The sequence below is a fragment of the Magallana gigas genome, chromosome 5, assembly GCF_963853765.1.
Source record: "Magallana gigas chromosome 5, xbMagGiga1.1, whole genome shotgun sequence".
Lineage (NCBI taxonomy): Eukaryota > Metazoa > Mollusca > Bivalvia > Ostreida > Ostreidae > Magallana > Magallana gigas.
In genome coordinates, this window is record NC_088857.1 from 38525262 (window position 1) to 38539201 (window position 13940).

The 13940-nt window shown below is 32.9% G+C and overlaps 1 protein-coding gene across 2 annotated transcripts; it reads right to left on the minus strand.

Annotated features, from left to right (window-relative positions):
• Nucleotides 1-472: 472 nt before the first annotated feature.
• LOC105337353 (uncharacterized) lies at nt 473-7750 on the minus strand. Of its 2 annotated transcripts, none has more exons than XM_011442040.4 (8): nt 7602-7750; nt 6852-7135; nt 6162-6346; nt 5661-5899; nt 4803-5068; nt 4238-4462; nt 2951-3073; nt 473-2810 (listed from the first exon to the last, which is right to left on the minus strand). In XM_011442040.4, exons 2-8 carry the CDS (start codon nt 7108-7110, stop codon nt 2416-2418), a joined length of 1692 nt encoding a protein of 563 aa, XP_011440342.3. In that variant the 5' UTR covers nt 7111-7135; nt 7602-7750; the 3' UTR covers nt 473-2415. The 2 variants fall into 2 exon arrangements, with proteins under 2 accessions (XP_011440342.3, XP_011440343.3); XM_011442041.4 differs by having other exon boundaries at nt 7531-7672.
• Nucleotides 7751-13940: the final 6190 nt, after the last annotated feature.

Genomic DNA, 13940 nt, shown 5'->3' on the forward strand with positions numbered 1-13940 from the left:
ATACAATATCATTCTATATTATACAATATAATATCATGTTTCAGTGTTATGATGTATTATGTAATATGATATTGTAATATGATACTATATTGTATTATATTTTATGATATTGTATTATGTGATCAAATACAATAAGGTATAACACAATACAATGTCATATCATACATTACAATATCAAATCTCATTATTGTTTATTACGGTATTTTATTTATTATATGATATATTATATTAGAAATATGACATGATGCAATATTTAATTTTATATCATTGTATTGATTAACATATGAACATATGATTATCATAAAAAAATTTATCAGATGATATACGATATTTTGTCAAAACAGAATCCATGAATATCCAAGATCATAAAGTTTGATTTTCATATAAAATGATAAAGGTGGTCTTATGAAGGTGATGTCTCATAAGGGTGATGCTCCGTCTCGGTGAGCTTAGTAATCTATGATTACCTATGTTTTAAGTATTTTACTGAATGGAAGACCATCAAGTCTGAATAAATAGTACATAGGAAATACAAAAGAGACTTAATGATAAATTGTAGAATGCAAAAAAAGAAATAAGATGCACCAATTATTAATTTGATATTTGATACAGAAATAAATCTATAAGTCAGACCTTATCTCTTACAATATTAAATCTTTATCTAAACATTCACTAAATATTGCTTTGACAACTACTTCCAACAGACTAATAAAATTGATTATTGCCATATTAATTAACAAAATTAACTTGCTATTAAACACATACGTATAGCATATATTCAAGGTATGAATATAAATTATCAGATTGTTATAGAAAGATATACATGTAAATTATGCATAAATTCTTCAAAGAGATGCCATAACATTGATCAACTAAAATGTAGCACTGTAGACTTGGATATTATAATACAGTAAATGTTCATCATGCACATTAGGGTAACAACAAAGAAAAACAGTTACTGCTGTCAGAACAGACAGTTCAAAGTATTTACTAAATACATAATCCCGTGTACATCTATATTAGAAGTCCCTTTGGCTTTTTAAGATCTGGGCCTAGAAATGTAAAATGTCAAAATCAAATAGATTTCAACCATTTACTCTATTGATATATGCTTTCCATAAACAGCAGAGGATGATGCCATTTGTTGGAAAGAGTCTAATACTCTCCTAATACTTTAATACAGACACTGCATGCTGTTGACTATTTTATTTGTTAACTACTCTTTAATTAAGAAAGATGACACTCAAAAAACATTTCTAAATTTCTGATACATTAATTCTATTTTCCTTAGCCCCCCCCCCCCCCCCCCAAAAAAATAAATAAATAAAAAAGATAAGAAAAGTGTAGAGATTACCAAATGAATAATAGTCAATTAATGGTGACATCAAATATATTTATCAATATCTGGGTTTGTTTTTGGAATCATTGAAGATTTCACGTACTGTATTGCATTACAGGCTGGATTGATCGACGATGTTGAAAATGAAGTACTGCCTAATTTTACTTAGTTTGAACAGTTACTTATATCAAACAGAGAATTAAATTTACTGGATGATGAAAATAAGAAAGACCAATCAAATTAGAGAACCAATGAAAAACGAAAGACTTTACTCAGCTAACTCAATCCAGTTGCGCAGTGTAACTGGCGGTTATTTAAAATTTAAGACTGTGTTTAACAAAAACAGATAATGAAATAGATAAAACGAATAAATACATATAGAAATATGTTTGATACTATCACACATAGATCTAAAATTTATGTTCCCTGATACCACTTATTGTTAAAGCTAAACATACAATTAATGGTAATTGATCCAGAAGCCAGAGATGAATCAAATGTCCCTTTACATGTATATGTTTGCCTACAGAATAAACTGATGTACAAACAATAAGCATCAGAGTTTATTATACTTATGGCTAGTCAGCTTATTCCTTCCTTTCGGTTTGTTTTAGAAATCTTTAAGATTTCAACATATATATTTGAGGATTTTATTTATCTATGGCATATATCCTATCCCTTGGGTGTCTGAGTCTTACTAAACTCAGGAGTGGGCAAACAAAGAATCTATTTGAATGTGGCCTTGTTCAAAATTTATAGTAAAAATCGATTTGTAGTGGGTCAAATTAACAATGAACACATACATTAGTATATTTGTCTTAAAATTTACAAATGGATTTCCTATTGTATTTTACTAATTAAAATACATTGTGTATAAAAAAGATAATAAGTTATCAATGGCACACAATTACAACCTCTTAAAAAGAAATCACATTAATGTATACATGTAGGCTACATGTACATACTTTAACAATTCTTAAGGTTATAAACTCTTCCCAATTGTGAATCACTGAATATGAACTTACACTTCCATCTATATCTCCTCATTCATACAGCAGAATTTTACCAACTTTCACTCATAGTTCATCCCTCTCCTGTGCCTTCTTTCTCCGTTCCTCAGACAATATGATCCGCTCCTTACTTTTCTTTGGTTTAGATGGCATCTCCATTTCCTCTTCCTCCTCCTCACTACCTGTATCTTCATCTTCCTCATCATCATCTTCAGACTCTTCCTCCTTCTTCTTTCCTTTATCCCTCTTCTTCTTCTCCATCTTCTTTTTCCTCTTTTCCTCCTTTTCTTTCTCAGCTTGCTGTATGCAGTAGCCAGACATGACCTGTTCTGCCGCCCGGATGCCGGACATGTAGGCACCATGGGCTGTGTTCATGTGCTCTGTGATTGTGTACTCCCCTGCAAAGTACAGTCCTGGGCATCTGGGCTCTGACAAGATCTTCAAGTCTTCTGCAGTTGTCCCTAAAAAGTAATTGCATAACTATTTAAATCCTCTATTTTTTTTTTATTACAACATAGCCCAATCTTCATTGAATATAAAACTCATGCAAAATAAGGAATCTGCAGTATCAAAGAACTAAATTTTTTCCTTTTCCACTCACCCACTTTTGGATATGAGTTGACCCCCATTGTATTCTCATCTCCCTGCCAAGCAGACCTCTTTAGTTGTTTAATGGTTCTATCCTGTACTTTTGTCCCAAAGAATTTCTCCAAAACTGCTTTCACTGAAAATTTATTCTGTGTTTAGATCAAAGTTATTGAGAATTCTTAGATAAGTTACGTAACTCATCATCTTACGTAGAGTAAGTCATGCTGTGAACTTTTCTATGAATCTTTACATATTTAAAAAAAAAAAAAAATTAACTTTAAAACTAAGTGTGACTATACATTTAGAATAACACCAGGTAATATTGTATGTATAGCTTTTTTAATTTGAAATATTTTCAACGCGGGCATGTTAAGGCTTCCCGATTGATTTTACAGCGATGTGTAGAAAGTCACTTGTCTGTACTTCATACGATATGATGTTATAATTAACTTTGACGTCTCGATCTGCATTCCTGTGGATAGTTCTCAGGGAATGTATATTAACGTTAAAAGTGAATGGTATATCAAACCAGTATAAAACCACATGTTTCCTTTACATAGATGCTGCCGTTAATGCTAGACGTACAGAATTCATTCATATTAAAAACCAGTATCAAATAATCGGCAGTTTTAAAGCTTCATTTAAAGTAAAAGACTATATATAAACTAGTGGTTTGGAGACTCTCCCTGCTATGTGTAAACAACTGAATGAAGAAATTTTAATGCATGTAAAAACTATAGCTTGGCGCAGGTGATAGATCAACACAATTTTAGAATATTTCACGTAACATTGGTAGAGAATATAAGTACCAATGTGAATCGTGCTTGGGAAACCTACAGATTTACCCCAATTTTTTGTAAATCGCTTTTGATAAGTAAAAATGTGCATTATTTTGATGATTTTGTGGAATGTTTCAACAAATTCTTCCTTAAAAGAAATATCTATTTCAAGCCCAAGCAAAAACTTCAAAGTATATGACATAACAAAGGAATTTTTTAAAAAATATTTATGAATTAATGTCATCAATCACCTGCGCCAATGCGATGTAAATAAATCATTTTCAATATCAGGATTCGCCCGTCACATGATTACAAAGTACATATGACATCACAAAAATGCAACAAATATAATGTTTAACATCGTTGTCAATAAATGTAACACAGATTTTAAGAAATACTCCCTGTCTGACAAAGTATTTTTGCGATGATTAAAAAAATATCATTTTCCAGTCGTATTTTAGCACCGGGACGCCTTAACATTGCTGCGAATAATTAAGTTAATATGTAGAAAAGTTCCCTACCTTTGACTTTCACTTCATCATCACTCCAGCTCTCCAAGGTTTTTGCGATAGGTCCAACAATACTGCCCATCAGAATGGGCTTGTTGACCAGTTGGTGGAGGTTGAACCAGGTCTGCAGAAGCCCAGCCTCTTCTTCACTCTCTGCTGGCCTCGTGAAGACCCCAACATCGGTGGGCCAGAATGCCTCATCAAACTCCACCAAAACTTTGTTCGAGTAAGATATTCCTATGGGAGGGAAAAAAAACAAAAAACTTGTGGTAATGATTTTTATTAACAAGTGTTTGGAAAGTACACTAATTCGTATTGCAAAGGCAAAGCCAAATTATGTCCTAAATAATACAATGTTTGAACTCCTGATCAGTTCCAAACTTCGTTGAAAAGGAACCTGATTTGTAGTTTAACTCTATGAAGCTAACTGGCAAGTTTCAAAGTTGATTTTTGGTGTTTTAAATTTGAAAGTTATCACAACTTTAAACAAAAGTAGTGTATTGTAAACAGTATGTACTTCAATTCATTTTTTTGGTAAAATAAAAACCACACCACAAAATCTTAACCAATATTTTACCTAATTTGTTCCGAACTGTGTCATGCCATTTCTGAGGCATATTGGCTACTGAACTTGAACTATTCTTTTGTGGCTCCCCAAACACAATTTCTCCCTTCCGCAGAATTCCCAATGGAACAGCCACAATCACAATGTCTGCTTCATGTTGCTGTCGGTCAAATGTTCGAATTTTGTACTTATTTGTTTTCTTGTCAAAGGTAATTTGTCGAACGATGGCCTGTAGTTCAATAACTATTGGAAACTCTGCATCAATGCCGCTGACAATGCTGAAAATATATATCAATTAAAACTTAACCTCTGTAATACATTTACTAGTACTTGTAATTTCAAATTTCAAGTGGCAAATTCAAATCTAATACAACTTATCAATACTGTTATTGTACATAATGATATAAAGTAATGCTTTCAGCACTTTTGACTCCTGAGCACTATAATTACTGTATGTGGATTTGTGATAGGTGACTCCTAACTAGGATTCGATCTCATACCTTCCAAGATTTATAACAGAGTATAATTTCATGATTGTCACACAATTTGTTTGTTATACATCACCAATCCTTGCCTAGAGAATTAAGAACATGAGCAGATCAAGATATCAATTCAGCAATTACTGTTTACAGGGTTATTTTAGTCCAGTGTAATTTTCGCCCTTCTACACTTGCAAAGAGTTTCGCCTCGTCCTGATTTCGCCCATACAGAGTTGTGTTTAAAGAAAGATGATTTGAAATAATTGAATTCGTCTTAAATTCGCCCGCTGACAATGAAGGTAAAAGAAGCTAAAGTAAAACAGGTGCAAATATTTCCCTGTATACAGTACAAAATGAGTTTGAACTTAAGACTGTATCGGTGATGCCGCACCCATCAATAATTTGGTCAAAGCCATCCACCACCACTTTGTCCCAGCCAAAGTCCTTCTTTGGATTGAACATGTATGTAGACGAGTCTTTGTCTGATAAGACATAATGAGAAGATAACAGCCCTGCCAAAACTGTCTTGTCAACATCAGTCTTAAAGAGAGGTAACTCTTCCTTGATTGCTTCAGGTAGTGGGCGATCATTTCCATTTCTTTTGGCCTTCTCCACTGCCATTTGAACCACCTACAGTATAAAAAAGAGCTACATAATAAAATAAAAGATCCAAGTAGTTAGCCAAATGTAATTGCGATAATTTATACTATTCATAAGTACCGGTAAAGCCAATTCACAATTTAATATATATTTCCTCCCTACTACTTTCAAGTGTGTTTATTGATGTATATATGATTTAAATAGAAAAACCTACTTTGGAGAATAAAATTAATATTCTTTAATTTGTGAAATTAAGAGATTTTACTTGAAATAAACACTATTATACTAGTACCGTTAATAACTCAGAAAATATGTGTTTGGTTTCCTCTGCAGTATAAACTTTGTTCAGGCCTGGAGCATGGAGCTGTAAAGAACCAGTGGACTCCACTGCAATTTCCAGGGTTTTTGTAAGCTCCAAGAGAGGGTTATTGGGGACACCAGAGTTCAGAAAACTAGACCCCAAATCTCCATCTACGCCTGTTGTGAAAAAATGTTTCCTCCATGAAATGTCTTAAAAAATACAATCAAGCAGGACAATTATTGGTCAATTTAACAGCTGTTTAAGAAATGGACATGTCATTGAATTCATTCATTTTACTGTCTATGTTGATGTAAATGCCACTTCTACTAACAAACAAATAAGGTATCTTTTAATATTCACTAAACTATATACGTACCTTTACCATACTTATATGAATTTGTATCAATTCTTATGAAAGTTTTAAATGATTCTCAAGCAATTTTCCAAACCAAAACTCTACAAGGGTGATATAATGGCAGATTAGGACATAATATATCCCCCCCCCCCCCCCTAGTATACGTACATACTGGTACTGGTAACAAAAAGTCCAATATTCTATGTACTTTTTCTCTAAATGGCTACCATAGCTTTTTAAGTTGTCATGGTTCACAGATAGGGAAGAAAATGAATGAATTAATGCACTGTATACAGCAGTTTCTTATTTCACCATTTGTCCATTACCTCTGACACCGTATTCCCTTTTCGTATAGACACGCCCACCGTATCTCTCCTTGCGTGCCTCCAGGACTTTCACAGAGAATTTGTCCGGTGAATTGCTGAGCTTTCTTGCTGCAGCCATTCCTGCGAGTCCCCCACCCACAACAACTACATCTTTAGGTGTCTCCAAACCAGGGCTCACTTTAACTGCGGGTGTGGCCGACGTTTTTGCTAAATTGACGAGCCCCAAGAGAAGCACGTGTAAAACCATACAAGTTCTCATCTTTCAAGTTGATTAGTGGAAGGCCCTGATGAAGAATGAAGGACTGCATATAGTTTACATAACATTAAGTTTAAAATCAGTTTTTTAAATTATATAAATTACTTGGACAATAATGGGAAGTTGACAACACTCAACACTTTCAACCAAGTCGGTTATTTTATTTGACTGAATATATGCAATATAGATATATCGGTATACAATTGTTTTAAAAGTTCTTCAACTGAACAGCTGAAGAGTGCATTGTTTCAAAATAAATATCTCTGAAACCAAGATGTGTTTGTAAACGCATTACTGTAAAAATCTTGAATCAGCTGATCAGTCCGAATTTTCTAGGTTGCAAACTACAGCAAATACATATAATCCTATTTTTAAAAGCTTTGTGAAGTTAAAAATATTTTCATGTGGACGTTTTACATTTACTTTTGATTTGATGCAGTATATTGAGTATTTGGTGTTATAGAACAGCTAGGTTACACATTTATAGCTCTAACCTGTGAACGTTCAGAAACATCGGTGAACACGGAAGTATCATAGTATGCTCAACTTTCAATCTCCCGCGTTAAAGAGTGTCGGTGTGGAGGTGAGAAAATCATCTTTCACGTTTAGACAGGTTGCGCATAGTGTGTATACACACCATTCCTTTTCTTGAAATTTCGAATAATGTCTATATACAAATATTTCCTCTACATTATGTCAATAAATTACTAAAATATTGCAACAGATTAGAAAATTTAACAACAGAATTTCCTCTATTAAAAGATGCATTTCTATGTAGTAAAGAACTTCGATCATTTCGCCCAAAATACAAAAAACAACTTGGTATTCCTCTATTAAAAAGCTGCTAAACATTCTTAATATTCAAAACATTATGACATATTCTAAAAAGGACTTTGTTACTTCTTTAAAACAATCTCAGACTAAAAAATATTTGATGGATTGGCAATTACTCAAATGAAACACTTCAAGATGGCAAACTTGTTATTTATATATTTTTGATAACTAACTTCATACTGGAAAAGTATTTAACTATATTAAGACCTGAATACAGAAAGCCAATCTGTAGACTGCGGATATCAGCGCATATACTTTTCATTGAATTGGGCTGATATAATAACACACCTAGAACAGAAAGAATATGTAAAAATTGTACACTTAATAGAATTGAAGATGAAGAACATTTTCTTATCCAATGCAGCAAGTTTACAAAAGAAAGAGAGGAACTATTTGATTTAATTTCATCTAAAGCAAAACATTGTACTAGTTTACAAGACAAACAAAAATTATTTTGGATTTTAAAATGTGAAGAATTAGATATATTAAACTCTCTTGGTAAATTTTTACAAAAGACATTGCCTTTAAAAAGGGACTTGGACACGATTTGAGATCAAAAATTTTATTTTTATTTTTTATGTATAAAATGGTTTACTGGTGGATTTTAAATGATTGACCAAAATATAGAATGTTTAAGTCAATTTACAAGCAAGATACAGAGGTAAGAATTGATAGTTATGTAAACAAAGCTCGAGTCTTATAGTTGTTTACAAAAAATGTAATGTAGAGAATTACCATTTCTTAGACAAAATGACATGAAAAAACAGTTTAAACTAATTCAGTATCTTCATAAATACTATTAACAACAAAAGAAAGATACATTTGATTGAAACTTACACCAATACAACACATAAGTAAAAAATGAAAATATTCGAGATTTGTTTAAAAAACAAAGAATTATGAACTCCGTATCTTGCTTATAACTTGATATTTGACTTTCAAATTTTGACATAGCATTATAAACTTCTATATTTATCAGTATAAACATTGAAAACGGAAAAATAAAATTTGAAAATTTTAAGTGAAATCGTGTCCAAGTCCCTTTAATTTGTATTTCCTAGTCAAATATTGGTTTTTGTAACTTTTCAATCATTTGATAAACTATTTCAAATTTGTATGTACATTTGTATTTTGACATATTTATGTATGGTGTTTAACATAGATATATAGAAGACACTGTATTGAATGTATAGAAACATACATATATATATATATACTAATTAAATGTTCATGTCTGTCCTAGCTCTTTCAATCATCCAACTCTTTCCCTCTTGTATACATGTATGTTTATTGAATGTTGTATGTGTACATTGGATGTTGTATGTACAGTCTTCATGTTGCCCCTTGAGGGCCCTTAATTGGTTAATAAAGAAATTGAATTGAATTGAATATTATATGGGTCTTGAATTTTACTAGATAGATACACCCGTACACCATCCCAAATTAAATCATTTTTTTTTTACATGCAAGCACAAAAGAACTACAGAATTTAACAGCAAAGTACATGTACATCCCATTCCCAAAACCAAAGTTCCTAATCTGCGTGTTTTTGAAAAGGGGGGGGGGGTGTTGAAATCCTAAACATTTCTTAATTACAATTTATTAACGTCCAAATTTTTTTGGTGGTGGGAGGGGGATGGTGGTCCAATGTTTATTTTTCACACCGCGGGCCCTTCTAGATCTGCAGATACTGAGTAGACATGCACTACACAGGCACGTAGCATCATTTTTGAAAGTGGGTGGGGGGGGGGGGGACAGACTTATCTAAAAAATCTTGACAAGCAAAAGAAAAAAAAAGGAAAAGGTTTCTTTCCAAAATCCTGAAAATCCTAATCCGTGTTGGGGGGGGGGGGGGGGGGTAGTATATACCTTTTACCTTCAATTACCTGTTTATTTCCTTATTTTCCATTCAATGATAATTTTTACATGGTCAAATAAAAGTGGGGGGGGGGACTCCATGTAAATTCAATTTTGTGTATGTAAATTTAAGAAAAATCTTTGCTCCGCAAAAAGTAGGGGGCAGCCCCCCCCCCCCCCCCCCCCCCGTCCCCAGATGCTACGTGCCTGCTACATATAGTGAGTTCATCATCTCACTGGACAGGTAAGCCGAACCGGGAAGCGGACTTTCGACTCATTACATGTTGTAAAATATTACAAAAATACCCCCTTTTTTTCAAATATTCCACATTTGTCATTTTCATTACATGATGTAAAATATTATAATCAAAGTACTGAAGAACAGTCGGGAGTTGATTTTATTGATTATTATCAATTTTAAAACCAACGATATGGTATGCAAATTTTTATAATATGAATTCTCGAACTTTTCCGACAAGACTTTCGAGAAAACCCCACATGAATCATGTTGTATAATATTTAAAGATAGAATTAATTCCATCAAACTGTGTATCAGTAATTGAAATGTTTCTAAAAATTGTACACGTCTGGATCCAAGCAATATTGAACTCTAGTCTTGTTCAACCAGACGCTCGGCTGTCTCCGTTAATCTCCGACTACCAAGAGAGACTCTCTGCTTGTCGGAGATTTACGGGAGACAGCCGAACGTCTGGTTGAACAAAACTACATTGAACTCTAGCGTAGGAATACATGCAACTACAAAAAAAACAAACAATTGAATTGTTCGTACTTTATAAAATCTGACTATTTTCAAGGTATTTATAGATACTTTTCTTTTGAAAAACAATGGTACACCATACAGTACACTGAATTTATCTATTATTTTCAAGATCTACGTCTTGTCAGCGGTGATGATTTGTGCTTAGGTCCAAACACTGTTTCACTTTCGGTTTGCCAGGGTAACTGCATAGGAGAATTGATTAAAATCAACTCCCAAATATACCGAATGTTTGGTTTTTTTTACAATATTCGACATTTGTCATTTCATTGAGTTTTCAAAATTTTGGACTTAAACCAGGTCATATTAGTGTAACCACTGCATGGGATTTTATAAAGAACGGTACCTATTAAAGACATAAACCTTAGGCCCACATAGCTACACAAAGAGATGAAACAAGCTATGAGAAGCATAAACAGTAGTTAGTGGTTTAAATTATGTTATCTTGTCTCAAATTATCTACTCAAAAATTCGTGGACTTCATTGAAACTCTGGAAGATTTTAAGTATCCTTTATTATTCACTTCTCTCAAATCTAGAAATGGGGGGAAAATGACACACAGAAAATTGGTTCTATACTAATTATCATAAAGCGCGAGGGCTATAATTATGGTCAGCATATTTTAACATTTAATATAAGTTGCGATTTTTAAATGCTCGTCTGCCTAATAATTGGACGAGCACGCCTTCGATTAAATACGAAGAATATGGATTTATATTAGAATTCTTCCTTTAGTTTTACTATTATAACTTTGACAGAATTCAGAATATCTGCAAGAGATGTACAAACTCACTGTTCTCTTCTTGTTTCTTCAATGTTTTAATTCTTACGGTGAGTATCATGTTTATGCGATATTTTATTTCGTTTTACAGAATGTAAGTTTTCAATATTCACTAGTATTTCAAAGAGATGGTTGGGGGGGGGGGGGGGGGGGTAATTAGACGACACTCTTTTTGTTGCAAAAAATTTCACATTTAAACAAATAAAACTCGCCGGTATTTGAAAGAAAAATGGAGCGATGATCATGATCGGCTATGAATTAGAAATATTATTTTGTAACATAAGATTTGTGATTTCGTTTTTTTCTAATAAAAGTAGACTTTAATTTTAAAGGGACATAGACACGATTTGAGCTTTTAAAAAATTCATCAATTTTTATTTTTTCCATGTTTAAAGTCTAGAACGATTTATATGGTTAATTTTAATGCAAAATTTGAAAGTCAAAATCGAGTAACAAGTAATATATATAGAGTTTGAAATTTTTGGTTTTTAAACATAGCTTGAGTCTTGTGTTATATTATACAAATACTGACTGGGGTTGAGGGCAACATTGATTATATTGGCCCCCGAGGGACGAAATATTGCCCGACGCGAAGGTCATCGAGTGGGTCACAAAATTGAATTCGTGAATTCTTTGTTGAGCTGAGAAAAATTACGACGATTTGTTTTTAATTACTTTCTTAAATTTTGGTTTTTTTCTTATATCAAAACAAATGTTGACTGTGTTTTCGGGCAACATTAATTATATTAGCCCCCTTGGGACGAAAATATTGCCCTCCGCTTCGCGTCGGGCAATATTTCGTTCCTCGGGGGCTAACATAATCAATATTGTCCTCAACCCCAGTATTGGTCAAAACTTGTTTTATATAAATATATATATAATTATAATTATAAAATCAATTTCTTTAAAAATGATTCCCTCGTGTTAATAAAAAAGGCGGTAAAAAAAAGCATATCATATAAGAAGCTTAGGTAAAAGTAATTAATTTATAACCATATATAACGAATTCATTTTATACCAATAACAAAGGATACACCAGTAATCAGAAATGGGTAAAATTGACTTCAAGGAAAATAGTGTAATTGCTAATTAGATTATAGTACATTATTACTCAGGTGAGCTATACGGTCCATATTCCTCTTGTTGCAGAGACTCAGAATACAATCTATTATGATTCCTGTAACGGCAATGTTCTTGGAGCTGATAATCCAAATAATTTCGACCAAAAAGTGGATAAGGATCAAGGTATAGATATTTGCAATAAATTTACTAAATATTGGCAGGTAATGAATTTATACATCTATACTTATCAAATGAAGGCTTTTTGCCAATGAACCAAAAAATGCCTGCACCAGAGTTTACACTTCTGGTATCATAGTTTCAACACGTGTTATATGATGTCCGTAAGCTACAATTGAATTTTACCTGATAGGTAATTAATGTAAAATTAATCAAACACCTACTTTCATTTTCGAAAAACCAGCTCGAAATAGTAAAAATGAGAGTAAGGTGGTGGACACGCTTTGGCGGATCCAATTTAATGGGAGAGAGCATTAAAATATATACTTGCAATGAAATAATATTGAATTATTACGTAAACAGTATATTTAATAGGAACTTAAATGGATTATACATAGAAGTTAAGATCTGTTAAATACATGTACTGAATAAATGAAATGAGGCAATTCGTTTCTTGAATGCGATTTTAGTTTTGATAGATAGAAGAACGCGGTTTGACTAATTTAAACGTCATGGCGAAAAGTGAAGTACGGGTTTATCATGCATCACGGGATACCATGGATGGGACATCTTTCAATTGGTTAATGAAAAAAAGTTATCAAATAAAATTGAACAATTTGATGCAGTTTGAGTTTTGATCGAAAGAACTTATTTTCCAAAACGGGGTGTCCAGGAACGCGGTTTGACTTATTTACACCATGACAGAAAGTGTACAGTAGTTTTTCGAGAATCTATTTTTGACGCTGGTCCACAGTTGCTTGAAGACAGGACCCAGCCCCCCCCCCCCCCCCCCCCCCCCCACCGATTTAAACCCCCGGGGCAGTTGAGTTTCTCATAAAAAAAATTCCTTCAAAGTCATGAACACAACATGTTCCATTTTAAATATCTAAAACTTAAAGGGAAAAACCGATTAATATAAAACACCCCTTGCTTTTTGTATGCAAGTTGTGGTTGTTTTAAATAAATCGTTTATTTTCAATTAATTTTCATATATTTGATATGGAACATGTTGTGAACATGACTTTAAAGGAATTTCTATTTTAAAAAGCGTCAACAATCCCGGAAGTCTAAATCGGGGGGGGGGGGGGGGGGTCATGTCCTCAGGCACCTGTGGCTGTGTCTTGACCGCGGTGATCATAAGGGTCTCAGATATTAATTAAGAGGGCTGGATGGTTGTGGGAATTCCTAGACTATATTTATCTTATTTATTAAAAGAGCTTAAAAAATATAATTTTTATATATAGGAATATATCGAATTTTAAAGCTGAAATAAAAGGTGTTTCTCTTTATTTAATTATAGATGATGTTCTTTCCAAAATTTTGAGGAAGATCTGGTTGTTAATC

Coding starts and splice junctions, on each gene's coding strand:
- LOC105337353 (XM_011442040.4), bottom strand. CDS start 7,110: ATGAGAACTTGTATGGTTTTACACGTGCTTCTCTTGGGGCTCGTCAAT. Junction 5,069..5,660: donor TTTGACCAAATTATTGATGG/GTGCGGCATCAC, acceptor ATATATTTTCAG/CATTGTCAGCGGCATTGATG. Junction 2,811..2,950: donor CAACTCATATCCAAAAGTGG/GTGAGTGGAAAA, acceptor ATTACTTTTTAG/GGACAACTGCAGAAGACTTG.